The following is a 27364-nucleotide window of genomic DNA, read 5'->3' on the forward strand; positions in this document are numbered from 1 at the left end:
TTATAAGGGATTCAAACTTGTTCAATGTATCTAGGGAAAAATACACGTAAAAAAAACAAAACCTATGGTTTCAAGCATATAAGGGCACACTACACCACAGTCATCAAGTTACTGCATAAGTCATTGCGAATTACCTCGAACTCCTATAACTACTTACATGAATTAATACGATCACCTTTATCATCAGTGAGAATGCAGCCAAACCCAGAAATGTTTATTTTCTGTTTGGGATTAACTGGAAATATGGAAATACTATCTTTTCCACATTGCTAAGTACCCAAAGTAAATACCCTCTATTTTATGATTCACTTTTTTTTAAACAGCCATCTCGATCAGATAAGTTCTGCTTGTGGTCTAGACCCTTGATTAATTGCAATCATAGATACTTTTCTTATGCTAATAATGATCAAGCAAACACTGGAGTTTGTTAGGGCTCAATCCTGTTCCCAAAGTGAAGCAGGAGCTGGCTCCATTGAACTCTCTTAATTCAGCAGATACAGAGAGAGCTTTTTATATTAATTATATCAATCATACTCAGATCAATACGCCCCATAACAGTATACTTCCCTTAGAAAACATACACTTATTTGAGACACTTTCTTTTCCCTCTTTCCTTATTTTATATGCAGAGACATACAGTTGTGGTGCTTCTGTGCTCTTGGAGCATTCACAAATATGTTCAATTACAATTTACTGCAGAAAAGCAAATATATATATATATGTATATTTAATAATAATAATAATTACCTGATATTGCTCCTGTGACTCAGTTGTTTGTTTTTTTTTTTTTTTTCTTATAATTTCAAAATGAACTGAATACAAACTCCCTCCTCGCTTCCAGAGAGAAAACGAACACCCTGACAATGTTCCTGAGTTCTGGCCATATGTCATGCACCTTCACAGAGCTTGTATTTCAGAGCTCTGCTCTCTATAAATGCTAATAATTATAGTATACATCCAAGAGAGCACCTCTACTGCTACCAAATAAGCGAGATTATTAATTGATTTCAAATATGTGAATAATCTCTGCTCCTAAAATAGCCCAAATCCATCCACAGAGTATCCAGAATGTGCATGTACCTAAAAATTTGCTGGAGACTACTTTTAATGCCAAAACAAAGCATTTACTCAATGAAACGATGTTGATTGAGCAACAAAGCTCCTTGGGACAGTGTCACCAACATACATGAACAGTTTCTACTGACAGAGATGGGAGCTCTGTGGATGGAAAGCAGCATGATGGGCTCAGTGTTACCAACAGGATTTTTCTAATACAGAAATTCCTGATTTAAAGACAATATACAAGTTTATGGTCAAAAATCAAGGGGGAATTCAGGTATCCCAATGTTATTTTTTTATCATCATCCATCTATTTCAACTGATTTACTCTTACAAAATGAGGTGATGTAATGCAACACTACTTTAGGAAGTGAGAGGAAGGACACCACTGATGGCTCAAGAATTTATATGTAGTAAAGGTGAAGGGATAATGTTGTCCTTACATATATATGGAGTTAATACATATGCACAGACAGGACATACAAGCATCAATTCTTATTAAAATGGATACTCTTCGGACATGTTTCTTATGCTGTATCGTTCAGATTACATATCAGTAGTGTTATTTTCACGGAGCTAGTAGGAATAAGCACATACTTGTACCAATGTTAATGCTGAACAGTAAGCTGGAAATTAATGCTTGAAGCAGCAAAAGCTAAGCTAATGTCAAATTAAAATAAAAATAGCATGAGTGTTAAAGTGAGATGGAAATAACTTATTTGGAACCTACAGCTATTTGTTAGTGTTTCATCATTTAAATTTTTGGTCATTAAAAAACCTAAATTCCATTTAGTTTCTGCGGGTATTTTGAATGGTAACCAGCACTGTGGATGCAGGCTTTGGTCCATCCAATAGGCAGGAATGGTGTTCTTTATTCCCCCATAAGCTAAAAACGCTGTCACTTTGAATCCACTCTCTGCAAGGCTTCTCCACAGCAACCAATTCAAGCCCCACCTCAGAGCTCTGCTCCTTTCAGCGCCTGCCTTACCTTCCTGCCAGTCTTAAGGACATTTTCTTTCTCACCTAACTTACTTTGACAGCTATGTAAAGCCAACCACAAAAAATAAAGTAGTATGCACACACAAAAAATGGCGTTACAAACTAGTCTTTGCCATGTGAAATCAGGGCAATGCCATCTTATCGTACACTCTGGAAAGCAGATTTTTTTTTCTTTACCCTAAAAGCTCCAGAGTTTTAATGATTTTTAAATGTCTTAAGCAGTACTAGAACGGAAGATTAATTCAATTGTGATATACAGAATGTCATCAGCAGTCTCTGCAGCAGAAAGATAGCAATGGATACAGGAAAATAAATTCAAATTATTTACCACTTTGATGCTCCAAATGGCACTGCCAGGAAGCTGTCTGGATTTAAAAATGTCCCGACCTTCTGAAATGTCTGGGGACCAGGAAGGTGGGCTGACTGTATTATTGGTACTCCAAGCCCCCTAGGACACGGTGGGTGAGAAAATAGATGTATAAAACTTGGCAACATAAAAAAAAAAAAAAGAAAAGAAAAGAAAAAAGCAAGCAACAAAAAAATCTGAAAAGCAAAGCACATGCAGGCATAGGCATTTCTGTGTTAACGAGTAAATTAGTTCACACTGAGTGAGAGGGAGGCGGGAGATTTTTAGGCTGTCATTGAAACTTACACTGGAACAAATATAGCAAACTTCAAAGCGCTGGTTAAGTACAACAACATGAGTTTTATAAACAAAACATTAATACAAATATAAAGCAATCCATCATAACAACAACAAGTTACATCCCCAAATTGTATGGCATCAAACTGAGGAGGCAGGGCTTTAAGGGTCCCCTTTTGCACTTAAATCCCATTTTCAGAGAACAAATGTCCTTAGCCGACTTCTGAGCCTGAACAACTGACAAGCACGGCGATGACTAGTCTGAGAGGCACATGAAAGACAAGGAATATAAACAAGCCATAGAAGAAAAATAATAAAAAAGTAACCACAGTAATTAAAACATCTCCCTCCTGCATGTTTGCCACAAATAAACCATTCCTAAATCCCACTACTAAGGTTGTATCACCCTGATGTTTTCATGTTACAGTGTTATCAAACAATAACGTTGTTATAAACATGTAATAATACACATCTATCTATCAAGCTCCTGATGATATTATTATCCCTATTGATGTAGTTCCCACCATGGTGACATGTCCTGGACCTCTTCACAAGAAATATGGCCAAGAACAAAGTGCTAAGATGTACACAAGAAGATACTACAATTCCTCATACAAATTAAAATCTAACCCTAAATAAATTGAACCCTAAATAAAGGCTGCAGGAGTGAGCCATCGATGACAATAAATACCTCCATTCCAAACTTGCAACTGAGTGTAATGGAAGGATAATACATTTCCCTAATTTTATGTTTGTGAGAAGAAGAAATAAATAATACTAAGATGAGAAGTGAAGCAGATGAGAAGCTGTACAGGTTTACCAGCTCACGAATGCCATTCAGCAGTAGGACAGCATGCATGATATGGAAAAACCTCATGACCACTCGTAGTCCCAACTATCCACACATGCCGACTGCTCACGTGTTCAAGCACAAACACTTTTATACCTGCGAGCCTCTTGCACGGCTCGGGGCTCCAACTGGCACAACAGATCCCAAAGAAGTATCTGTCAGTGACCTAAAAGCTTAATTCTGTGTAAAAGTTGCATTTTAAAAACACCAGCCCTGGCCACGTGGTACAACCCACAGCGCGGGCACGCTGGTATTCAGACTAAATCTACTTTCTAGGGTTTTGGCTGTGTCTGCATGGGAAATACGGCACCTAGGAGAAATAAAAACTTCCCAGCTTTGCCCACACAAGGGGGAAATCAGACATGCAGGCTACAAACCGCTTTGTGGCCAGAGGACTACCTGCATGTTTCCAGCTACCCGTCCTTATCCCGACCAACGCTGCAGCTCGACCAGCCGTGTGCCAGCAACTGCTGCCCTGCGCCTGCCTTATAACACGAGCACACTCCAACACCTTAAACTGCAAAATTTCGCTGTCCCAGGTGTTTGTAGGCAGGCAGGCAGCATGCAGACAACTCTGCAGATCAAAGGGCTCGGTATCCTCTACCAGGGGACCAGAGGTGAGCAACTGGAGGCAGGAAGCTTTCACGCCCAAGCGTGCTCAGTGCAACGCCGTAATGCTCCTGGCACAGCTGCATCAAGTTGGAAACACGGATGAAGAGAGAAAAAAAGTTTCCACAGAAAGAGACCTGAGACACCCATCCTACCACAGCCTTGGTGCAGCTCCTCTGCTCAATCCCTGCCTGTTCAGCTGTGCCAAACCCTCCGGGCACCCTTGGGGTGCTTGCAGAAGGCAACTTAGGGCACAGCACGGTCGGCGGCAAGCTGGTGGCACCCCACGCCTGCTGCTGCTGGCTACAGGAACCTCGAGGTGAGTACAGGAGTAGTTTAGGCTGCAGATGTCCAGATTAGGTGAGCAAATCGAATCCCACTCCTCCAGTCTGTAGCAGCTTCCACCAGACAGATATTGTAGGAGTGAAGTCTGCTTCTGTTCTGCCAGGAGTCCTGTCGCTTGTTCATCAGCTCTCCTTCTGTCAAAAATCTTCTGGGTTTAACTTTAACTATGAAATTTAACTATGAAATTTACCTTTGCTATGTTAGCCTTGCTTTTAAAATCAAGGAATTTTCGATTCTAGTAGGATAAAGTTAGAAATTTATTGAATGTAAGTTACAATTCCCTTATTCCTAAAATACATTATGTGTAGTAATTGTTCTTGTAATATGGGGACTCAAAGAAAACCTGCACAGCAAGCAGCACAAAAAAGCCTGTGCATCACCAAGTCTTTCTGTCAGCTCACAAGAGAGGGGATATGCTAGCAAAGGGTCAAAATCCGTGAACTCAGACATGCTGAAAACACTTAACTAAAACTACCTGCTCCCACTCGGGATGTACAGCATTATTTTCCCTTCTAAGAAGATACACTCCTCTAAAGATTAGGTAGAGTGAAAAGATTAAGAAGCGAATGGAATATTCAGTCTGAGCAGGAAATAATTCAGTCTTTCAAAACACAGCAAATTGTGTACGATGCACGAACCGCATTGTTCGGAAGTAAATTGGAAATTTAATCCAAGTTTTGTTGTAGATCAGGAACGTTTGAATTCTTGGTCAGATAAACTTAATTAAAACCACGCACTTCCACAATACTTGGAACAAATGAATTACATCAAAGAGATGCATTAATTGTATTTTGGCTTTTAATTAATGCCTATTGCCACTCAGCACTGAAGGAAGTTCTATTCAGGGCGATAATGAGGTACTTAGACAGAAAAGGGAACTTCTCATTCTCCATCGTGTTTCTGAGTCCTAAACACTGAACAACAACACAGCTGCGAGTAAGTCAGGACAAAAGCAAACACGATGTTATCAAGGGGCAGGAGATCCTACTCAATTACCGCTGGCTCTGTTTCATCTACTGCTACAGTACCAGACTAAGGAGTACCACCTAAGAGATAGTGGAAAAGCTACAATTTCTAAGAAAGAACATGAATTGTGATGTTCTGCATTTTTCAATTGGTACAAAATCCCATAAAACACCTAGAAATATGCAGTGAGACATCTAATAGGGATCACCAATACCTTCACGATGAGCACAAATCCCTTTCTTCTATCTAATGAGCACTTTCCATGGAATGCCTTCTAAAACAATACTTAGAGTAAACCAAAACCAGTAAAAGCTTAGTATTCAATATAATTTCATAGATAATTCTCAAGTCTACCTACCAGTCTCACAATGCTGCACTACTTTGTATTATGCTTCCCAATACACAGTTCAGTTGCAAAAATAACTGATGATTCCAAATTTCTCCCATTCATATACACAGAATATAGGCACTGCCACTAAAACATATGCTTGCAGAAAGAAATACTCATTTTTCTTATAAGATTTATTTCAAACTTGCTAAATATCAGATTAGTCATCAACAAATTTCTGTGGTAATCACTTTTGAGACCGCTCCTTCATGAATAAAATAATGAAAAAGATCTAAGCAAAAATCCTGCCCCCTGGCATCAATCTAAAAATTACCTGTGGGCATGAGTGGACAATTGACATAGTCCATGGAGAAGATGTTGTACAGATCCAGCTCTGGGGTCAGCCCTGGAACAACTATGCTGTGCAGGCAGCTCGTAGCAAGCATCTCTGATCTACGAACTGCATTCAGAGTATATCTAAAAGGCAATTTGGCTCCCTTACGGAATAGGATAAGAACTGACTAAAAATGGGACTAAAAACCACGGTAAGCCAATGAGTGAGATGCCAAGCTAGGTGGACAGAGTCCTCTTGCTGGGCTGGATGCAGGGACTGAGGGCTTACCTGTAGCTGAAGGCATGGGTAACAGGCTGACCTAACAAACAGCAGCAGCTGATGTGCGTGGGACTGAAGGTTCCTAGCCTAGTAGAGGGAAAAAACACGTTCTCCAAGTGGCAGAAACTGGTACCACCAGAAGTAACTTTTATCAGTACAGCTGTACCTACCTACACGTTTTTGCACAGCTCCCCTTTTTGTTCTGGAGTGTTTGCTTTTACTTCTAACCAAAATAGGTTTGGCTGTAGGAACATTAAAGGGGAGAGGTACGGGGAGGGAACAGGTGCTGACAACAAGAGTGGAGCCCTGGAAGGGGGTCATGAGGTCTTTTAAGCAGAATTTTGTCTTGACTGTCCGTGGGATGGGATTTAGTCTACTCAAAATAGGAGCAGGATATAATAGGATGTAATGGTATCTCCGACAAAAGCCTACTACAAATGTAAGCTACTGAGATCCAATACCAGAAAACCCCTCAGATTGTACATTGCTTTGCATTCAACATTGGAACTGAACACCTAGCCAAATATATTTGATTAATAATTGTATCAATAGATTTTGAAGAAAGAGACAATCACTCATCCTAATGCACACACAACACGATAAATTAAATGGAATTAAAACAAATCCGGATCAGAAACTGCTCATTTATATGGATCCCCATGCCTCTGGTGAAGACTGAACTGATGTGTCTTACCAAGCTGAGGAAAAATAGGGTCCAGAGATATTTTTCCCGTTCTTCTCCATATGAAGCCCCATAAATCCACTGCAATGCATTTCTTCCTCTACTTAAAAAAGGAACAGGGCATTCCAAGAAGAGGCTGTATATTAAGATTTAAACCTTCTAGGAGAAGTGGTTAACATTGCCATCTGTGGAAGCTGGCTCATGTTGGCATACGCACGGAGTGATCAGACACTTAATGAAGCATCTATTTTAAACCTGTGCAGTGCTGGATAAGCGACCAGTGCTGCAGTGACAGCTCCATTGTGCAACAGGAGAAAGCAGCTCTGCATCCAACGTCGGCTTCGCCAAGGATTGGAGCCACACCTTACTTATTCAACACAAAGAATCCAACCCCTATTTCGTGTGATTTTTCTCCCTGATTTCACTGGCCTCAAAGATGTGTTGCTAAGCTCTTATCTAGCTGCATTTCTTAACCTAGGTCCCGACAAAAAGCAACACAACAGCATCAGACAGTGAAGAGTCTGAAAAAGATTCAAGACCAAATCCCTCCCCGTTAGTTATGCTGAATTTAGCCTGCTGGTAGAAGGTTAGGCAAACAGCTATTTTTTTCACAAATCAGGTCTTCATTTTCTTTCTGTCCTTATTCAAGACAATTTTTCACTGATTTCCACAAGGTGAACATCTGTGCTAGAGCCAAATACTCGACAAGAAGAAAGCAAGCATACTGGGGCTTAAAACCAACCACGTACGTGCTTTTCTTACCAGAAAATCACTATTCACCAAAGTTCCAGCTTAACAGGTGTTCAAAGCACAGGTCAAAGACTACTAACATCAAAAGAAACCTTCACAGCCCCCAACAGGCGCTTTGCAGACAGATCAGTGACTGCAGAAGTAACGTGTCCAGTTCTACAACAGGTACTGTAAAGCTGCCGAGTACCTTGCTCTTTTAAAGTATAATCTGCACACTGAGGAGCAGATGATATTACATCAGCACTGCTGGGATTTTGGTTGTTACTCCTCTGTTCCATCTAAACTGTAGTTCAACTCAATTTTATTTGCATTACTCTCAGCACACACTGAGATGTTCATGTCTACAGCTATATTGTACCTATAATATACAACCTGCTACCACTTTTACAGCTTTTCCCCCCCCTTTTTTTAAGGAGATGAGTATCTATTCCGATACAGGCATTTACAGCCGGGGAGCAGCCTTCATGGTGTCCTAACTGGGCTCTCTGCCAATTAGCTGATTTTGTTAGCAGCATGATGATGCTGGTCCCTGTTGAGAGCAGGGGCAAACTGCGCAGAAAAATAAATACAACTTCTACTGGAACACAGAACAAGACAAAGAGAATTCCCCAGCAGAACACCTGATCCTGATTACATTTTAGGCTGCCTAAGAACTCCACCAACCCTTTAAAAAAGTCATGATAAACTAAGGTAAATTGTTAACCGAGGAAATCAATTCACAGTACACAGTATTAGGAAAATGTTTTTTTTTTAAGTGATTGTGTTTGTTTGCTTTAAGACAATAGCACAGCAGAAGTAATCAATCCCTTTCCTCCTGGTAGTTCAATGTCTATTTCGATAAGCTCCGCCTTGCTTGCATGTGAGAGCACAAAAACCAACAAACCAGATACTCTAAAACCTTCCAAATTGGATTTCTTAAGTTTGTTGCCTCTGTTACATATTTTCACCTTTTCAGAACTTTGTCTGGTAGCTTAACAACCAAAATTTGATTCTATTTTTGAACTCTTAGTTAATGTGAAAACGGAAAGAACCGTGCAAACTTCATAAAAACATTAAATTACTGACACAGAAGTCCCAAAGATTAAAAAATAAAATTGTGAAGAGAACAGAAATGAGACACTAGATCATCACACTGACATACTTTCTGATAACCCATTTCTCCCCCAGCTAGGCGACTAGGATAGAGAGCGGGATGTTGCAGGAGGCTAAAGACTTAAGCATTCTTTCCAATTAACAAATTTAATCCTAGACGAACCACAACAATTCATACCAGGCAGCTCTTGCATGGTATTTGCTCATGGAACAAAACATTAATTATTTGCAACAGCATTAAAAATGTTTATTAAGAAAAAGATCTGGAAGCACGATGGGAATGGAGTTGTTGTAGATTTTTCTATGGAGTCAGGTTAAGAAAGGTTAAAACACTTTGAAACTATTAGCCAAAATAGATGAATATGTAAAGAGTGAGGAGTTAAACGACACAACATTATGCATACCAGCATTTGTAGCACATATATTAAAAATACAGTAGGTCTTATATTTTGTTCTAAACATGATCCAATAGAAATTGTAATTCTAACTGCAGAATCTTCATGAAGTCTCCGACCTTTCTTGAATTTCTTGAATAATTTCTTGAGTAAGTTGGCTACATACTCACTTGGGAGAATAAATGCATACTGTATTCTAAAAAATAACTGGATTTCATGTATTATACCGAAATTTTAACAAATATGTGCTTCATAAACATACAGTGAGATATTGTACATGCTTACCTGTCTTGATCTGGGTCTTCCAGGAGAAAACTTCCGTTTGGTGATGGCTGGTTTCCCCATGCCAATTTTTGGAGTGACTGATATGTAAGTCGTTGGGAGAGCACTTCCAGCAGTGGAAGGCAACGCTGGGGGCTGGCTGTGCGGTACATCCCGTGCTGAATGCAAGTCTAAGGAAACATCCGGTGAGGAAGACACGTTTGTCTTGGTTAGGTTAACTGGTGGGGGAAGTGAGGGGTAAGTCTCAGCTGGTGATTTTATGGGTTTGTCTGCAACCGGTGAACTGTTTGCAACACCTTCATTTGCAGAAGCAGTTTCTACTTCCAGAAGAGCTGGTGTTTCTGACTTTTCAGGGGTTTCTCCTTTTTCTACCTCTTTTTGCACTTTTATTATTTCCAGTTGATGCTCTACATGGATACAAACATCTCCTTTACTTTCGTTCCCTTGTATTTCTGGCGTCACAGTTACGGTCTCAGGTACTGAAGACAGAGACCGAGAGTCTACTGTGGATACTTCTGATGCCTCAACGCTACCTTGAAGCAGCTGTGTCTCTTCCACTTGTTTGTCTAACTCCTGCTGGATTACAGCTTGGCCGCCTTCCATCACTTCCATCATTTTCTCGGTCTGACTGTCACCAGTTGCTGGTGTCTTTTGGGGAGACATTTCCATTTCAGCAGAGTTAACTTCATCAGGGACTTCTGTTTCCAGTTCTGTGGTCTTTTCTTCTGGCAATACGCCTGTAACTAAGCACAACAGTATTAAGGCTCAGTATGAAAATCAACAACTTACACAAGTGTACTGGTCAAGAAGTACACCTTATGTATTTTATAATATACATAATGTACACATTATGTATTTTATTTAACTGAATTTTATACATACTTTAAAATATACTTTAAAAATCTCTTTCCTTTAACCTATGTTTGTAGTAATCAGTGTTTTTAGCATGTATTTCCACTGTTGAATCCCTTCTTTACCCACCCTGGAAACAGCAGAGTAAATGACAAGTAGGACGTTTTCAAGAGCAAACTCAAACGTGCCCCTTCACATGTTGTCTACAAAAAGGCATTCAGGCAAAGTAAGATTTCATTAAGGTACTGGGGCAACTTCTCAGCTGGTAACAATGTAGAAAAGAATTTCCAAAGGTATGTACTAGGCAAAGCTCCCATTGCTCTTTTGCTAGAAATCAGGTTCACAAATGAATAAAAACTACAGTATGCAACAAGGAACATTGCTTTAAAATACAAAGAGCACTCACTAGAACCTAGATTGATTTTGGGGGGAATCTGAAGATGCATTTCTGTGTAGGCAGCTAGAAGTAGTGTCTTCTTTTTCATTTCTGCTTATTGAAGATATATACTAGTATACAGTTAGTTTTAAGGAACTGTCTCAACACTGCCAAGAAACAAAGAGCTAAGAAGCACAGGACTTGTATAAATAAAAAGCATTTCCCTCCTAGCGCTCTTCCAGACTTCAGGAAGTCACATGAAATAAAAACAGTTGACATGATTTATCAGTTTAGTCATGTCTTGAAAGACTTTGTTCCAAATATTTGTCCAGCCTTCCCTGTAACCTAATCAAGCACCTTTCATTCACAACTTTCTTTGTCAAGGAGTTGCAGTCTTATGTCTAATCCATGGATAACCACATCATTTGCTCTGAATTTGGCTTTGAATATCTTCTTTTGATAGACCTTGACTCTCTTACAGTCCACTTATTTACTATTCCACTTGTGCTTCTGAGATTCACACTGCTACACAAACTCCTCAGCCTCTACAGTGCAGAGCCTAGCATTTTGCTGACTTTTCTGATAAAGTTTTAAATCATGGCCCCTGTACCTACTGCAAGCTACGCTGATCCCAAACCCATTCTATTTGTATTCTTTTCTTTGGCTAGTACTGGATGTGTGTTTTTAAGATGCATTTATTCCCAGAATGTAAATGATCAGCTATTGCAGCACTCCCTGTACAGATGAGCTGTATTAAACAAATTCTCTTTTATTTGCAAATGAAAAAATGAAGAAGTAAAAACCTTAACCAAACATACACTTGCAGAGTTACAACTCAAAAACACAAGCTGGAAAGCTCTAAGGTGTGCCCCAAAACACACCACGGGAAATTCCCACGTACCATTTACTTGCAGCTAAAACCAAAATAGACTTGAAGAGAAAGTGTGAGCAACCTTATTTTAACAGCAACAAATAGTGGGGGTTTTGATTTTTTTAATGTAATCCTCCGATGTATGAAAGCATCTGTTTTTCCACCTTATGGAGAAAGCCATTCCAACCACACAATTAAAATGATTTTCTCTTACACAACTCTTCTGAAGACTATCTTTCCTTTCAATGGAATACTACTTCAACCAAAAAATAAACACTATTTCTTGAAAGTTTAGACAGTGGAACCCAAGCAATTTGTCCCCTACTGCTTTTCCAGGCATTTCTTCTCCTAAATTTACAAAGTACTAAAACCTTACTGAATGGAAAAGGGTTCTGAACGCTGTTGTGGTATTTTCTCAGACTGCAAAACTCTTTCTTACCGTCTGTGACGCATCCAACAGCTGATTCTTGACTGGAGCCATTACCAGTAATGGGTTGTTCCTGAAATGTCGCAACCTCTCCACCACTTTCCATCTCCACTTCATTTGTACAAGCTTAGGGAAAGACAAATAAATTGTCAAAATTGACAACTGTTTGTTCTATTAGTTCGGCATCACTAGTTTCTGTCAAGGTTTGACCTTTTGGCTAAACCGAATGATATTTATCTATATGATGGCAGTTAGGGCACATCAGGTCAACGAGAAAGTTGGGGAGGATATATATATAGTACCCCTTGAAGAAGTCTTTTTCTCATTAACATTGAAGCTGTTTTGTACCTTTCACATGGTGAAAAAGATCTGTAAGGCAATTAATTATATATATATGCCTAATTGTGAAAATATAATTGAGACATAGTCACAGACTCCTTTGCATTACCTGAGCAATATAAAAGGTGTTTTTTCAATTTCCACTCTGCTGAATTCAACAGAACTTGTAGCACAAAGGCTTCATTTTTTTTAGTTATTTTTTTTTAAAACAAATGCTACAACGGTTCAATGACACAGATGAGGTTCCATCTACTATCAGCACTTGAGTACCAATTTTCAACCCATTTGTTGAACTCCAACAACATTAACAGTCCATTTTGCTGCTTTAGAACCAACACCTTTATCTACAATCTCCTCATACTAGAATATGAAATTGTATGAAAAAGGTGCTACTGAGTCCTTGTTCAGTTGACAGTATTGTTACAGAGCACAGAAACAGGAAGCGTGTGTTTTTTTCTCATGTAAAAGATTTTTTCAGTAGAGGAAATTCATTAAAATGCACTAGACAAAGCAGGAGCAAGAAAAACAAAGCATGTAAGTAACTGCTAGCTCAAGAGGAACTGATCCTTCAGGGACATTAGCACAAAAATGGTGAACGCATATAGCTTTCTGTTAAGGAAGGCCTCTTTAAAGTTCATAAAGCCTAGAATTATTAGGTGATGCTACTTTTAGCACCTAAAATCTACTTATAGACTCTGTTATCTTTAAAGCGCTGTGTTAGCTTTGAGGAAATGATCATTTAGATTTGTACAGTAAAATCAGATTTGGAGCCAAAGTGTTCTGCTGGGCATAAAACACGGCATGACTGTAGTCATGCAATAGCTCCAGATTGCTCCTAGTAGTTGAGATGACAGCCCTATTCTTCCTTGGGGAGAAAAGTATGCTCGTCAATGTCACTGTACTAGCCAGAAACTGTAAAAGAAGAATTACTTAAAACTTTAGCCTTTCAAAGAAACCTGTAACTTACTCAAAAGGGTTTCCATTAGAAGACTGGGAGTTTAAATATGACTCAGACTTCTTCCTAAATTACCTAAATGCTGCGAGACTAACAGCTTCTACTAATCTTTCAGAACAGGAGTTATCTTCAAAGTCTGAAGTTGCTACTCTAACCTGGTGCACATGTTCACTGACAGAGCTCTTCCACTCATTTGCCTATTGTCTCTGCCCTTTCTCTGAGGTTATCTTTTTCATCGTTTCCTTACCGCTCACCAAAGGTACACGCTCACACGTACATCAAAGTGAATGTCTTGCTTATGCAAAACTTCAGTCTGAACACATAAAAGCTACGGCTCTTTTGTAGTCCAACACCTTCCAGTCAAAAATTACTGGGCTTTCGAAAACAGAAACTTATGCGACTGAGCTATCAGTTTCTTTTAACAGAAGATCAGAGCACAGGTATTGCTGTTTAGACATCAGAAGTGCACGTGGCGGTGGGAGAGCAGTTAATCTGTTAGATTTTACCCTGCTTCCAAATTAAATGATAATTGCATTTCTCTTAGGACATTCAGCTTGCATGAGTAGGCACTATCCAGCAGAGCACGTGGTACAAACACAGAAAAGCTTTCAGTTATTATTTCATTTCCCAGGTCTTGTGGATGACTCACCAGACTCAGATCAAGAGATCCAAGTTCTCTCTGTATTTCCTTACCATTGCTGAGTACTTTAAAAAAAAAAAAAGATATTTTTCTGCATCTTCCCTTTCTGCTTTTTGCTTGGCTTGTCTGTTTAGACAAGAAGCTCTCAGAAAGACGATGACTAATGACAAACTGTTTTGAAAAGAACACCTGATTAAAAGCTGTTTAGTGAAATGCACCTGGCTCTTGAACACAGCCCAGCTCCCACTGCTGTGTCCTACCTGGACAGAGTGAGGCAAATGGGCAGCACGTGATGGACAAGTACCAAGAGGGACAGGGGAAAACTAGATGTCTCCAGGAACATCTACCAGAAGCTGGCTTGTGCCTGGTAGACACGAGTTTCCCGAGAGACTTCTCAAATGAGTACATTTATGAACTATACTAATTTAAAAACAAACGAACAGACTATATAAATTTACAGCTACAAGTTGTGAAGGCTTAGAGCTACCATAGAGGTGCTTATTTGCCTATGTTTCTAATACAGGGTCCCGAAGCCAAGGAGACGGACAGCACATTTAGAGGACAGTGAATGCACAGACTGCTTGAGAAGCTGCTGTTTGTTAAATAAAGGAACGGATAACGTAGGAGTGGCTGGTTCACAGAAGCCTTAGTGAGACATCTGCAGATACTTGGATTTGATGTTAGTGTTTTGCAGATATAAAAATGACATTTGATTACCTGTTATACTGTCAGGTTCAGGAATGAGTTCAGAAGTATCCATTACATCACATGACTGAGTCTGATCCCCTTCTTGTCTACAGAGAGTGCAGATGTAGTCCTTCAGCTGAGACTCCAATTCGCTACCTGGAAATCTGTCACATTCTATGTGAATCCACCTGGGGAGATTAATTTAGTGTGAAATGTGATTTTAGTAATAAAAAATATAAAACATATTGCTAAGAATCAGTTGAAAAATGGCACGGTTCTCCATTCCTCTGGGGAAATTAAAAAAAAAAAAATCAATCAATATTTTACTAGAGGGAATTTTGAAAAAATAAAAATGATATGGATATGTTTGTATGTCAGTATAAACATGAAGACCGAAACTGTTGCTAAAGCCAATCAGAAAGCACAACATGTGTAGCCATATGAAAATGCTGCACAGCAAGGTACAAAGCACTGAATATGAAATAGTCTACATTCTTTAAGATGCCCAATAGCTTATTTTTTTAAATTATTATTATTATTCTTTTTATTTCTGGCATAGGAAAAAACATGTAAAATGAAACAGAGAACACATGTAAACAGTCTTACATCAATATACATGTAAAAATTAAAATACCCTGCCTATAAAAATTAGGATGATGACCCTTCTTGTCTGTTTACTCATAAAATAGATGTAATCTAAGAAGCAACAGCAGCACATATTTCTCTTTACACCTCACTAGCCGGAAAGGGCAGATAACTGCCAATTACAACTTAGTTGCTAAAATTAAAATAAGACTACCTAATATTGTCCATTGTATTTAGGGTTGGAATATCAAGATTTTGTATGAAAAGATATAACAGCATCATGCATCATGCACCATCTATACCTTTCACAAAAATCCATGAAATGTCATACAGCTTTCTATAAGCTTTAGGCATTTTGGTACCACTTAATAAAAATTAGGATTCTTACCTTTTGCACATGTGACAATGCAACATATCTTTCTGGAAGTCTTGGAGGCACAGTTTTTCACAGAAAGGACAGGATAAGTTGTCTTGCTGTTGGTAACAACTGTCACACACCAAACAATTATGGTGCCACTGACAGCTGGTTCGTGTGCCACACTCAGCACATACTCTACAGTTCTAGAGATCACAAGAATTCATTTGTTAGTTACAATATTTCACAATGTGATAGAAATGCCATTAACTGACATTTTTCTCTTCTGAATTATACTAAAGAAAAATTCGATCTTTAACAATACTAAAAAAATTTCCAGAATCTGGTAACAGAACACGGAGACACTGTGCAACTGCAAGAAGTTTCCTTGAACTACTCCCTTACCTGAGAAGAGCATTTCTTATCTGTCTCCCTATGACTACCACAAATTGACCATGAAATTATAGATATCTTGTGTATACTGATTTCCCTTGTTAACTCAAAATTGTATTTTTATTATTACTTACTCACAAAGTTATTGACAAAACAAGAAATTCACCCTGCCCTCCCCCAATCTACAGTAACCCTGAGCTACAGAACTGCCCTTCTGGAAAGCACGAAGTGGTTGCATATAACAAGCCTTCGAGGATAGATTACATGCAGTACATTGCACAGGTTTTAGTTTACGTGTGGTTTAGTTCATGAGATCAGCTGTCACTAAGCAGAGGTTATCCACTCCACTTGGATCCTATTCTTCCTTTCTCCCCTGTGGAGCCACATGGCTACACACAAGCAGGCTTTCTCCAGAAATTGCAAGGTATGTTACATGGTTAACACCCATCTGCAATACAGCTAGACCAGCATCATCTGGGTAGCAAAATTTGGCCAAATATAATGAAAAGGAATTATTCTTTCAACTTACTTTACATTTCCAACCATTTGTTGGTACCGAGTCCATAACTGGTTGTAGACAGAAAGTATGATAGCCTTTGTCGCATGTATCGCACACCAGCATCTTGTTGTCTTCCCCAGAATGTCTAAAAACAACAAAAACAGTGGTATGAAAAAATTGTTGAAACAAGCCATAACAAAAATTCTGTTTAATGAGAAGTCTAAGTAGAAAGGCAGATAGCTGAGCACATGAGAACACATGAACACCACTTATAAATGGCTCCAAAGAGGATACCCTTAAGTTCACATTTAAGTATGAATTAAGTCGCCATGCTTACTTTGGAAAGTGCTATCAGGGCTGTGGCAGCCAGACTTCTAGAAATCAGCCCATTTTCATTTAAACAAGCGTAGGCAGATTTAATAGCATTTCTGTACTGAAATCAGTTCAAAATCAGTTCAAAAATGTGCTGTCAGCTGTGCGTGATCAGGGAACAATCTTTTTTAAAGTGAATGGATCTGAATGCCGCCAGATAGTGAGCGTTCTTGGAAAAGAACACAGCACTGAGTGCTCAGGTACATGAAACAGCAGCAAAGTGGCATTTTCCCTTCATACTGTCCAGCTGACCTGACTGAAGCTGTACAAAATTCTTATCTTTTCTGTTAAACCCTTAAAGAAAGCAAGTGAGCAAAGAACCTTACACTGCCCATCAGATTAGGTTTTACGAGAACAAGTGCACAAGCGGTCACAGTTTTCTAAGTGGCAACAATCATGCTTTGCTGTCTCAGCACTTGTTTGGAGTAACAATTCAATCGTGGTCACTCATATTACTTCTTTTCATTTGCTCAGCGAAGCCTTAGGATTGTTTTCAGAATGACTTGTTATCTGCCTCTGAAAGATACTACAGAACAGCAGGGATGGCCTGTTGCAGTGGAGCTACACCATAATTGGTACACGCACTGCTGAAATGTCAGCTGAACAAGAACCCAGGTTCCCAGACAGGAAAGGTGCTACAGTAAACTAATTTGTTAATTTAGTAAATTTGACCAAATTCCTCCTGCATAAAAGGATGATGAAATCAGAAGCTTTTGCAGCTTTCTTGAACCTGCCAAGTTGAAAATAACCCTGGGGGTAGAAAGTGCAGAAAATCCAGCTCAGCTTTTAGAAGACAGATGCCAACACAAGGATCTGACCAGTTACTTCAATTAATATAACATCTTAACACGTATCAGGGCAATGATCTACAACTTTTTGATAAAAAGAACTCTTAATAAAATATACGTTTTAAAATCACAGTAAATCTAAGAACCTCCTCCCCTTGTGTCACAGGAGTCTTACTTACTTGCAGTTCTGGCACACTTTGCAATCAGGACACTGCCAACCTGCTCGTTTTAAAGGTGTAACTTGTATGTCTAGGCACATCCCATGGTAGTGCTGGCCACAGGTAGTACAAAAAAGTTGATCTAAGAGGTCTCCAGGGCTGTCGCACACCGCACAATTTGCTTCTTCCTTTGCTACAAAGAAATCATTTTGCCAATTATTATTTCATTTGAAATTATGAACAATTTACAAGAATTTTTTTCAGTAGTTTTTATCCATACAAAACTTGATCATTCTTACAGAACTGGAACTGTATTAATATACTTAGTAACCACTCCTTCTGTTTGGTCTTTTGATATACTCAACTGATCTTCTCATAACAGAAATACATTCATTTTAAACCTTAATAAAAGTCTCAGCAAAACAAACAGGTTTACAGGTTTAGGTCCAATTCTTATCTGGAACAAGTACAAATAAAGCTCCTAGCAGAATACAACAATTATTTATCTGAGGTGTTTGCAACATGGTTGCTCTAACTTGAGCTAAGGCAAGCAAGCCTATCAGTATGAACTAAAAACTGCCAGAAGACAAGCATTTGAGTGAACCCTTCCACATTGTTATTACAATACATATTTATATATATATACATACTAACTTTGCTGTGCACCACTTTCAGTTTTTTTAAAAAAACAGGAGCGCGAGCATGCATCTTGCTCATGCCTGAACACACAAATTCTTGGGTTCACACACTAGAAAAATAGGTCTAAACCAATGTATTCGTTCAGCTGGTCCTACCACACATCAGTTTTTATAAAACCTTTAAATACAGACTTCTGGTAACTTTATCTATGTCAAGAGAAAAAAAAAAAAAAAGTAATAATCTTACGGCACCCTAATGCCTCCATATCTGAATTGAAAATATGACATTAAGGAAGACAGAATGCTTTCCGTGACTTGGAAGACGGATGCTTTGTCCTTCCTATAAATGTGAGGCCTCTACAAATAAATCCCATTTACCTCTGTTAAATAGCAGTATTGCAGTTCCACTGCTCAACTCTCTGGAGATTACACTTGCATTAAGCATGCTCAACTTCTCATGGCTGCTAAAACAGAGGTGGTTCACCAGAGCTATCTTGCATAGTGATTGAATTTGCCCTGTTTTAACGCTTCAGGGATCAGGTCTTTTCCTGCAGCTGTTCCTCCAAACGACTGGGGTCACGGTGGTTTGCACTGAGGAGCAGGGAGTCTCCCTCCCGTGCTCCCAATGCTCCCTCTGCTGGCCCCAGTTACAAACCAGAAGGGAAACCTGCACCTGAAGGCAGTTACAGGGCAGGAAAAGGCCTGGGTTGAGACAGAACTGGTCTATCTTCTGCCAGTTTTTAAATTTGTACATGTTTCACCTTGCAATTTTAATATTGGACTCATCTTCTCTGAGTCCACTTGTGTTTATCTTTATATACATATATTCAACTGCAGAAATAGATATATATATAGTGTATATATAATAAAAACTTGTGTGTTAGGTCTTCTTATACTTCATTATGAAGTCAGGAACCTTGAAATTTCTACAATACCAGCTCCTAAGATCAAATACTTCTTTTTCCATTCATTCTTAGTTGAATCAATTTAAGATCTGAGTATTCACTCAGACTAGAGAAAGAGAAAAGCAGAATTCTGTTCTTCCCTCTACATAATACATAAATTTACCTTTTTAATGGAATAAAAAGGTAAATATTCATAATTTTAATTTACTTTCAGTACTGGTTATTATATTTTCCCCATGAATTATACTAGGAAGGCAAAAATGCAGAATTGTACAAGACAATCAATAAACTGGAAACAACCTAGCCTGACTGGAAGGAAACCATAGACAAGTATGAGCAAAATGTGGTCAGTAAATGCGTTTTGTTCTTTGTATTTCTAACAATCTGTGGTGACCGAGGATGTGCCTCACCTGAACAGACAACACTTACCCTAGTTTGGGATTTTCAACTCTCTGAGACATGATTAACTGCAGAAGGAGGTTTTAGACCTGGGCTATGTTACCTGGCTGTGGCCAGAGGCAGCACTGCCGCGTCCTGCTCAGTGAAGACTCCAGGTGAGGGTGGGCAGGCGAGACTTAAGAACGAGGAAAACTCTGATCCTTCTGCAAATTTCAGCTCTAAAGCACCCATGGCTGCAGAGTGCTCTCAGCATCTGATGGCTGAGGCACAAAAAGCTCAGGAGGCCAGCACAGGAGAGCACAAGGGGTCTCCCACCTACCTCCCAGCACCGCAGGGCAAGAGATAGCAAAGGGCACGGAGTCAGCTCGGCTACAACCTGCTCACTCCTCCCTCCTCCTGCAAGCAGCATCTCCTCTGTGTCTCCCTTCCACACGATGAAGCTCACACATTATTTTGGCTGCCCTCACCTGCGACACACAGCACCACTCAGCCCACTTTGGGTAAGAAGAAATAAAAGAAGAGTGGGCAGAACAAATCTGACATGAGGGGATGAAAAACAAACCAGGACTTCTGAGGACAGAATTAATTACTTCTCAAGATACAGGAGGATGTGAGCGTTTGGAACAGTTGCTAGCATCACAGGAACACTCTACAGACATCGCTTTTAAAATTCAAGTCTCCCACAAGATGGATGTTAAGACTACAGGGTTTCTGTGCTGTGAACCGTTTCCAAACTTGCAAAAATACAAACTGGGTAAGAAGTATGGTCTCTGTATTACAGAATCACCATCTGGTTGAGGTAGGAAGGGACCACTGGAAACCATCTGGTCCAACCCCCTTGCTCAAGCAGGGCCACCTAGAGCCACTTGCCTAGGCCCGTGTCCAGACAGACTTTGAAAATCTCCAAGGAGGGAGACTCCACAACCTCTCTGGGCAACCTGTGCGCAGTTACCTTGCTGAGGTGAAGTGAAGGAGTGCTTCCTGATGTTCAGACACCGCTTCTTGTCCTGGCACTGGGCACCACCGAAAAAAGCCTACCTCCAACCTCCTTACACATTACCTTCAGGTATTTCCATACACAGATAAGGTCTCTCCAAGTCTTCTCTTCTCCAGGCTGAACAGTCCAAGCTCTCTCAGCCTCTCCTCATAACAGCGGTGCTCCAATCCCTTATTCGTCTCCATGGCCCTTCACTGGACTCTCTCCAGTAGGTCCATGGCTTGTACCAAGGTGCCCAGAAGTGATCACCACAGCCCAGGTGTGGCCTTATCAGTGCTGAGCAGAAGGGAAGGATCACCTCCCTCAACTTGCTGGCAATACTTTGCTTAATAAAGCCCAAAATACCATTAGCCTTCTTTGTAGCCAGGGCACAACTGCTGGCTCGTGTTCAACTTGGTGTCCACCAGGATCCCCAGATCCTTTTTCTGCCAAGCTGGGTGGCCCCCAGCACGTCCTCGTCCCTGGGGTTGCTCCTCCACAGGTTCAGGACTTCGCACTTCTCCTTGCTGAACTTCATGAGGTTCCTGTCAGCATATTTCTTCAGCTCATCCAGGTCCTGATGCTGACCAGCCAGTACTTCCCTCGGTCCTTCTGCCTATCCTTCTTGAAGACAGCTCTGACATTTGCTTTCCTCCAGTTTTCAGGTACTTCTCCCAGTCACCATGACTGATCAAAGATCAGGGAGCACCCTCTCAGTGGTATCTGCCCCTTCCCTCAGGGCTCTGGGGTGCATCCCATGAGGGCCCAAAGACCCCTATTTGCTTATGTATTCCCTGACCCGATCCTGTTCTATCAAAGGTACATCTCTTTGGCCCAGCCTTTCCCCTCATCTTTGGGACCTGAGAACCATAAAGGCACTCCCATACCTTCCCTTCCTCTCCTCTGTTAAAGCTACCGTTTGAATAAATAACACTAAATGGAAAAAGAAAACTTCAAACACATTTGAATGAATTACATTTCCAAGTTTGAATGTAACAGCGCCAAACAAAGCCTCCCTTACAAGACGCGCAGACAAGGCAACAAGACTACACTGCAGCACACCTGTGATCAGCAGTCAAGTACCCTGCCTGCAGTGGAGAGCCTTTAATCCTATGAGAATCTGTGAAGTACAGCGTAAGCTGGTTTGCAAACAAGCTTTTAGGATGTACAACAACTGGAATGCAAATATTTTTTTTAACATCTCTGAGAATAACATCCTATTAGTCTGTTTCAGGAAATATCAAAGTACTCTGAACCTCCACAACTATCCTTCTATTTTTAAGAGACATTCAAATGCATACTCTGAATACATTTTTGAAATAAAAAATTAATAATGGCTTTTAAATATAAAATCAACTTCTAGAAATAAAACAGACTTCATATATATGACATACACTCTCAATCCTGTGTGTAACAAGCACTTCAATGAAACCTTTTACTCGTAGGCTCCACTGACATTAATCACATGCTGAAATTCAGCCTGCTCAAGCAAATTTAGGCATCTTACAGGATACTCTATGCTTCTGGAGTGGGTTATCAGCTAAGGAAAAACAACCACACCTTAAATATGGAATTGCTAAATCTCCAGCTGATACGAATCCCATCATTTGAACCGAGTGTACTTACATCTTTCAGGAGCCTGATCAATGTGGTCTGGACAAAGGAGGGACAAGTTACTGAAATCCTGAAACGTGCCTGCTCCAGCAGCACAGGGGTAATGGTACATCTGGGTACATTTCTCTTCACAGCATTTGATAGTGGCTCCAAGGTGCTTACAATATGCACATCTCTGAAAAATAAACACACAAAGCATTCAAAACCTATTTTTTTTTTGGCATTTTTTCAGCCAGCTCTGTTACCCACCTCTCTGACCACACAGGCACCAAGGCCAACAGAAGGGAGTGAATACTGAAGAAAAGAAAACAAGCGGCTGGGATTGCGCCTTTCAGTGGCTCTCTCAGAACTTTCCAACTTCAAATGTTCAGCGAAACCCACCCTAAACATGCCCTGATGACTGAGGTTCTTCTTGTCACCAAAGAGCACTTTTTCTTCTATCTGTTACCTAACTTTAGTGATGTTTTCAGTAGGGAGGCTTGGACACTGAGTAACAAAGGCAGGCCACACCGTGCTGTCAATAGGCTGTAACTAAAACCGACGCAGTTCTGCATGTTGTAATGTAAAACCGTAGGGGCTGTAATCAGAACCGCGACTGGCAATGAAATATTTTGTTCTATTGAAAACCTTAATGACATCATACGACTATTCTCTCTGGGATGATAAGGCAGTAAATAATCCAGGACTTTCTTGTCGTCTCTCGTTTCAACGCTACGCAAATATCAGTCACATCTGTAAAGAAATCATTTCCCATAAAGCAGCATCCAATAACCCTCCCGCTCGTTAGTCAGGAGGGACCAGAGTCCATCAGCCTGCTTATAAAACATCACCCACACCTTTCTGATTCGGTTAATCAGTTTTTACTTTCTTGGATTTATTACAGTCCCCCAAGCACCGTAACAAGCTTTTGCACTTTTTCACCAAGGCAACACTACTTTTTAAGGATAGAGCTCGGCACTGTGAGATTCAGAGCAAATTTAAGAAAAAAAAAAACAGGTCAGTGGCTCACGGGAAGGCATACATAATGCAAAGCACCAGCTGAGCTCAGGGACTCTCATTTTTCTTCATAAAAATATAGACCTTAATGCTAACACTGCCATGTTCGACAGCTAGCCCCAGTATCAAGTAACACCCAGATATGAACACACACCAAAGCAAGAAGTTCCTCGCTGCCTCTGCTTAAGTCTTAGAAGCCAGAGAATATTTATTACCATCATTCTTCTGCGTTTCAAAGTCTAGCACGAAATTAGGCATGAAATAGTGCTGTTACGAGCCCACAGATATCAAAACCGACCCACACGAAAGCCCAAGTCACAAAGCTGGCTGTGTTAACCGCTGAGCTGGCATCCCTAAAACCAGGCAAAACTCACATCTTTAGCAGAGCATCACAAGTCACCCACAAGGCAAAGAAAATACTGGCTTATTACCTACTGAGGACACGATAAGCAGCCTTTGGCATGGAGTTTCTGAAGCAGGTGAAGAAGCTAACACTGGTAATTAAGTTTAAGGACTGCCAACAAAACCGAAGTAAGGCAAGGAACTCATCTTAGGAAACTGTATTTACTGAGCTGAGGATGCTGTACAAGGTAAATCATAAAATTCAGCTGTGAGGTCACAAAAATACACCCCAAAGCCTTCAACTTCATGAACCGCAACTGCACAATAAACTGCACACAAGCCAGAGCATATTTTTGTCCTTGTGGCTCCTGCAGGCTACTGAGATGGCCCACACTAAGCCAAGACCTGACTCTTAAGAGGCAGGCCACCAACTTTTCAAAGATATTACTCAAGAAGAAAACATTAGGAAAAGGAACCTAGGAGGGGCAAATGTCCTAAAAGATGTTCCCCAAGACAATACTCAACAAAGCGTCCATTAAGTCCAATTCCTTACAAATTTATCTAATGGGAGATTAAAGTCATGGAGGAATTGCAAGCACTCAAAGACTCAAACATCCTAAAAACTGGAAATAATGAAGATGGATTAAAGAGTAATATTAAAAATATTTTAAGATGTTACATCTGTTTTTCAAAACCAACAATCAACAATGGTACATAACAACAAAAACAGAATACTTTTTTTCCAAATGCCGTATGACTGACTGATGGAATTATTAGAACGGAGCAAAATATAGGATTAATGCAAAGCCTCGAAGAATGTTGATGTTGATTTAAAGAATCATGTAAAGACGCTGGAAGAAAAATGGAAGCCCAAATTACATTTAATTGAACCCTTCAAACCCATCTGCTAAACTGCACTGGCAATGAAAAGCATTTGGCAGCTAAGTGAAACACACACTTTAAAAACAATGTGGTGTATATCATCTGAAGCAAATAAAAAGCACAGAATATCAACATTTGCTGCATTTATAAGACAGATAAAGCAGTCTGAAGAAATAAATGCCCAAAGGGATTTTTTTTTTTGGCAACAGCTGCTGATGAGAAGAGTTACTTCTCCAGCAGAAGCCAACGTTGCTCTGCAAAAAGGCCCCCGTGACCCTAGGGGAGCAGCGTGCAGCCGGTACGACCGACTGACTGCCCAGCTGAAAGTGAGCATGTGAACAGCAGAAGAATATTAATTTAAAAAAATATAAAAGTTCTGCTAAACAAAGCTCAGCAACCAATGCTACCTTATTATGCTATTGGTAAAATATGGCATCAGGACAGTCAGAGGTGAAAGGAAGGCACAAATCCCACTTTTGATCAAATACAGTAAAAAAAAAAAAAAAGTGTCTTCAGCACCCCAGGAGGCCAGTCAGAGAGGACACGCCAGGATGGAGTTCTGTTAGCATGAACACAAGACATGCTGTTATGTGGAAGGGGTTGGAGCTGGATCCAAGCATTCAATGGGTAGGTATACAAAAACAGCAAGCTGTTAAAGCAAGACAAACACCATTTTGTGCACGAATGTAATCATTTTACAGCCCTGTTCTACAGAAAAAAGACTTTACCAGGTGTCACAAAGCTAGAGAGGCAGTTCCTTATTTATTTGGAGAACATTTAATAACATAAATGTCAGTAAAGCAGTGTCAACAGAGCATTTTCCTCTTCAAAAAGTCCTTCATTGGTTACCAATTGTTTTCTTCAGCAAGCTCCTAGTGCATTCACCCGTGGCAAGAAGGCTCTCATCCCACCCATGCTTCTGCTGCTTCCTATTTTTGTAATTTCCATCACTTAAAACTGTCCACACCTTCTACTTGGTCCTTCACACCTTCTTCTGTAACATCTGATTTTTCAGATAGACATGAAAGGAGCTCATTTTCTAAAGCAAATGGCTATGTGCTTTTTCAAACTTTGTTTTAAAATTCCCTTTATTCACTAATCCAGCTGGATAAACACGACGTTGTCACACAAACAGAGTGAAAGAGACAGAGCTAAGTGAATTAGCTGAAAACCAGAAATCCCGACTGATCCGTCACCTACAGGAGAACAGGAATTACAGTAACAGAAACCATAGAAATGCTCTGCACAACTCACAGCAACCTGCTGGAATCCTAGCTGCACCCAAATCAAGGGAACAAAAAGGTTGGCGCTGCCTGTGGCTTGGAAACTCAGCTCAACATCCTAAATGCTACTGGCTTTCAAGGGAACACGAGGCCAAACTGGAAAACGGGGAGATACAGCTCGCTCTTCCCTCCTTTCTAACCTTCCTACGTTAAAAACAAAATTAAATTAACCAAAGATTTATTCCAAGTTTACATCAACCTTTCGGCTGCTCCACATCTGGAGGCATATTCCAAAACTCTGAAGAAAAGGCATCTGCATTTATGATAATTTAAGACTATCCAGATAGTACCATGAACAAATCAGAGGTCGTATTTTATCATGGTTTTATTTGCCCTTAGAATTACTTTATAGTATTATTGCCTCGGCAAATGGGCAAGTAACAACTCTTGGGAGGCAGACATTAAATAAAGGCTAAAATATGGACTTTGATTACAAACCCAGTTGCGACCTGATTAGTAGAGTTAAATATTAGCATTAGGTATCGCAAAAATTTTTAAGCAAAATGACAAAACATTTGCATTACAAACTTATTTAGTTTTAAAAAGGTCAGCTGACAGAACCTGCGATAACAATAAGCAATTTTTATTATAATATACAGCGTATCCAAACATGCCCCAAGCCATCTGTCCTTAATTAAACAGTTTAACGTACTACCAGTAAGAGCAAATTTCAAACTTGGCTCTCAAAACCTATCATAAAAGCCTGGAACTAATGAGAAGAAGTGGACATTAACATCCTGTCATTAATGAGACCTCAACAAAACTTTAACGTAAACAGGGATTAATAAAATAGGTTTTCTGTTAGTTCTGGTAATCTTCATTGATTACCATTATTCTATGACCCAGAAAAAAAATAAACACATTGCTTATGGATCCTAATCACCATTAGCGCCTCCAAAGTCAAACCCCACTGTTTGAAGTACCATAAAGCGTTTCCCAGCACAATGCAGTAAGTGGTACCAGAAACAGGATGAAGACTTTGAGTTTTCCATTGGACTCCTGGTTAGAAAAGGTACTCAATTACACGTTTCCCAAAGTACCAAATTACCTTCTAATTTCTGTATTTTGTAACTACGCCACAGATTTGGAAATGACTGAAATGTGTAACAAGCAGCTCCATCAGAGATCGGTTGGTTTTGATCCTCAACATAAACCAACATTGAAGACATTAAACTTCAAGTTTTTCTCCTACAACTGTAACTTAAAATGTCCTTAACACAGACAGCACGCATCAAAACCTTACTATAGTGCCCACCTCAAGCACTCTGAAGTTTGACAAAACAAAAATGGTAACTGTACGAATAACCAGGTTTTGCTCTAAAACGTGAAAAACCATGGACAAACAGAACAGCTGCCATTTGGCCAAGCTCAACACGACTGGAAGATGTCTAATGGAGAATTCTCGACTTGATGCTCCAT

General features: G+C 39.9%; 1 protein-coding gene across 8 annotated transcripts in view; it reads right to left on the minus strand.

Annotated features, from left to right (window-relative positions):
• KMT2C (lysine methyltransferase 2C) overlaps nucleotides 1-27364 on the minus strand; it is a 193244-nt gene that overhangs the window by 71292 nt on the left and 94588 nt on the right. For 6 of the 8 annotated variants that reach the window (XM_032181531.1, XM_032181538.1, XM_032181537.1 and 3 more), the window contains 8 exons: nucleotides 22455-22617; nucleotides 17932-18103; nucleotides 16623-16737; nucleotides 15734-15906; nucleotides 14791-14948; nucleotides 12152-12265; nucleotides 9617-10356; nucleotides 2387-2506 (listed from right to left, as the gene is read on the minus strand). In XM_032181531.1, coding sequence (XP_032037422.1) covers nucleotides 2387-2506; nucleotides 9617-10356; nucleotides 12152-12265; nucleotides 14791-14948; nucleotides 15734-15906; nucleotides 16623-16737; nucleotides 17932-18103; nucleotides 22455-22617 — 1755 coding nt within the window. The remainder of the gene's footprint in view (nucleotides 1-2386; nucleotides 2507-9616; nucleotides 10357-12151; nucleotides 12266-14790; nucleotides 14949-15733; nucleotides 15907-16622; nucleotides 16738-17931; nucleotides 18104-22454; nucleotides 22618-27364) is intronic. The other 2 variants (XM_032181535.1, XM_032181539.1) reach the window with 2 other exon arrangements.

Source organism: Aythya fuligula, chromosome 2, assembly GCF_009819795.1.
Source record: "Aythya fuligula isolate bAytFul2 chromosome 2, bAytFul2.pri, whole genome shotgun sequence".
Taxonomy (NCBI): Eukaryota; Metazoa; Chordata; class Aves; order Anseriformes; family Anatidae; genus Aythya; species Aythya fuligula.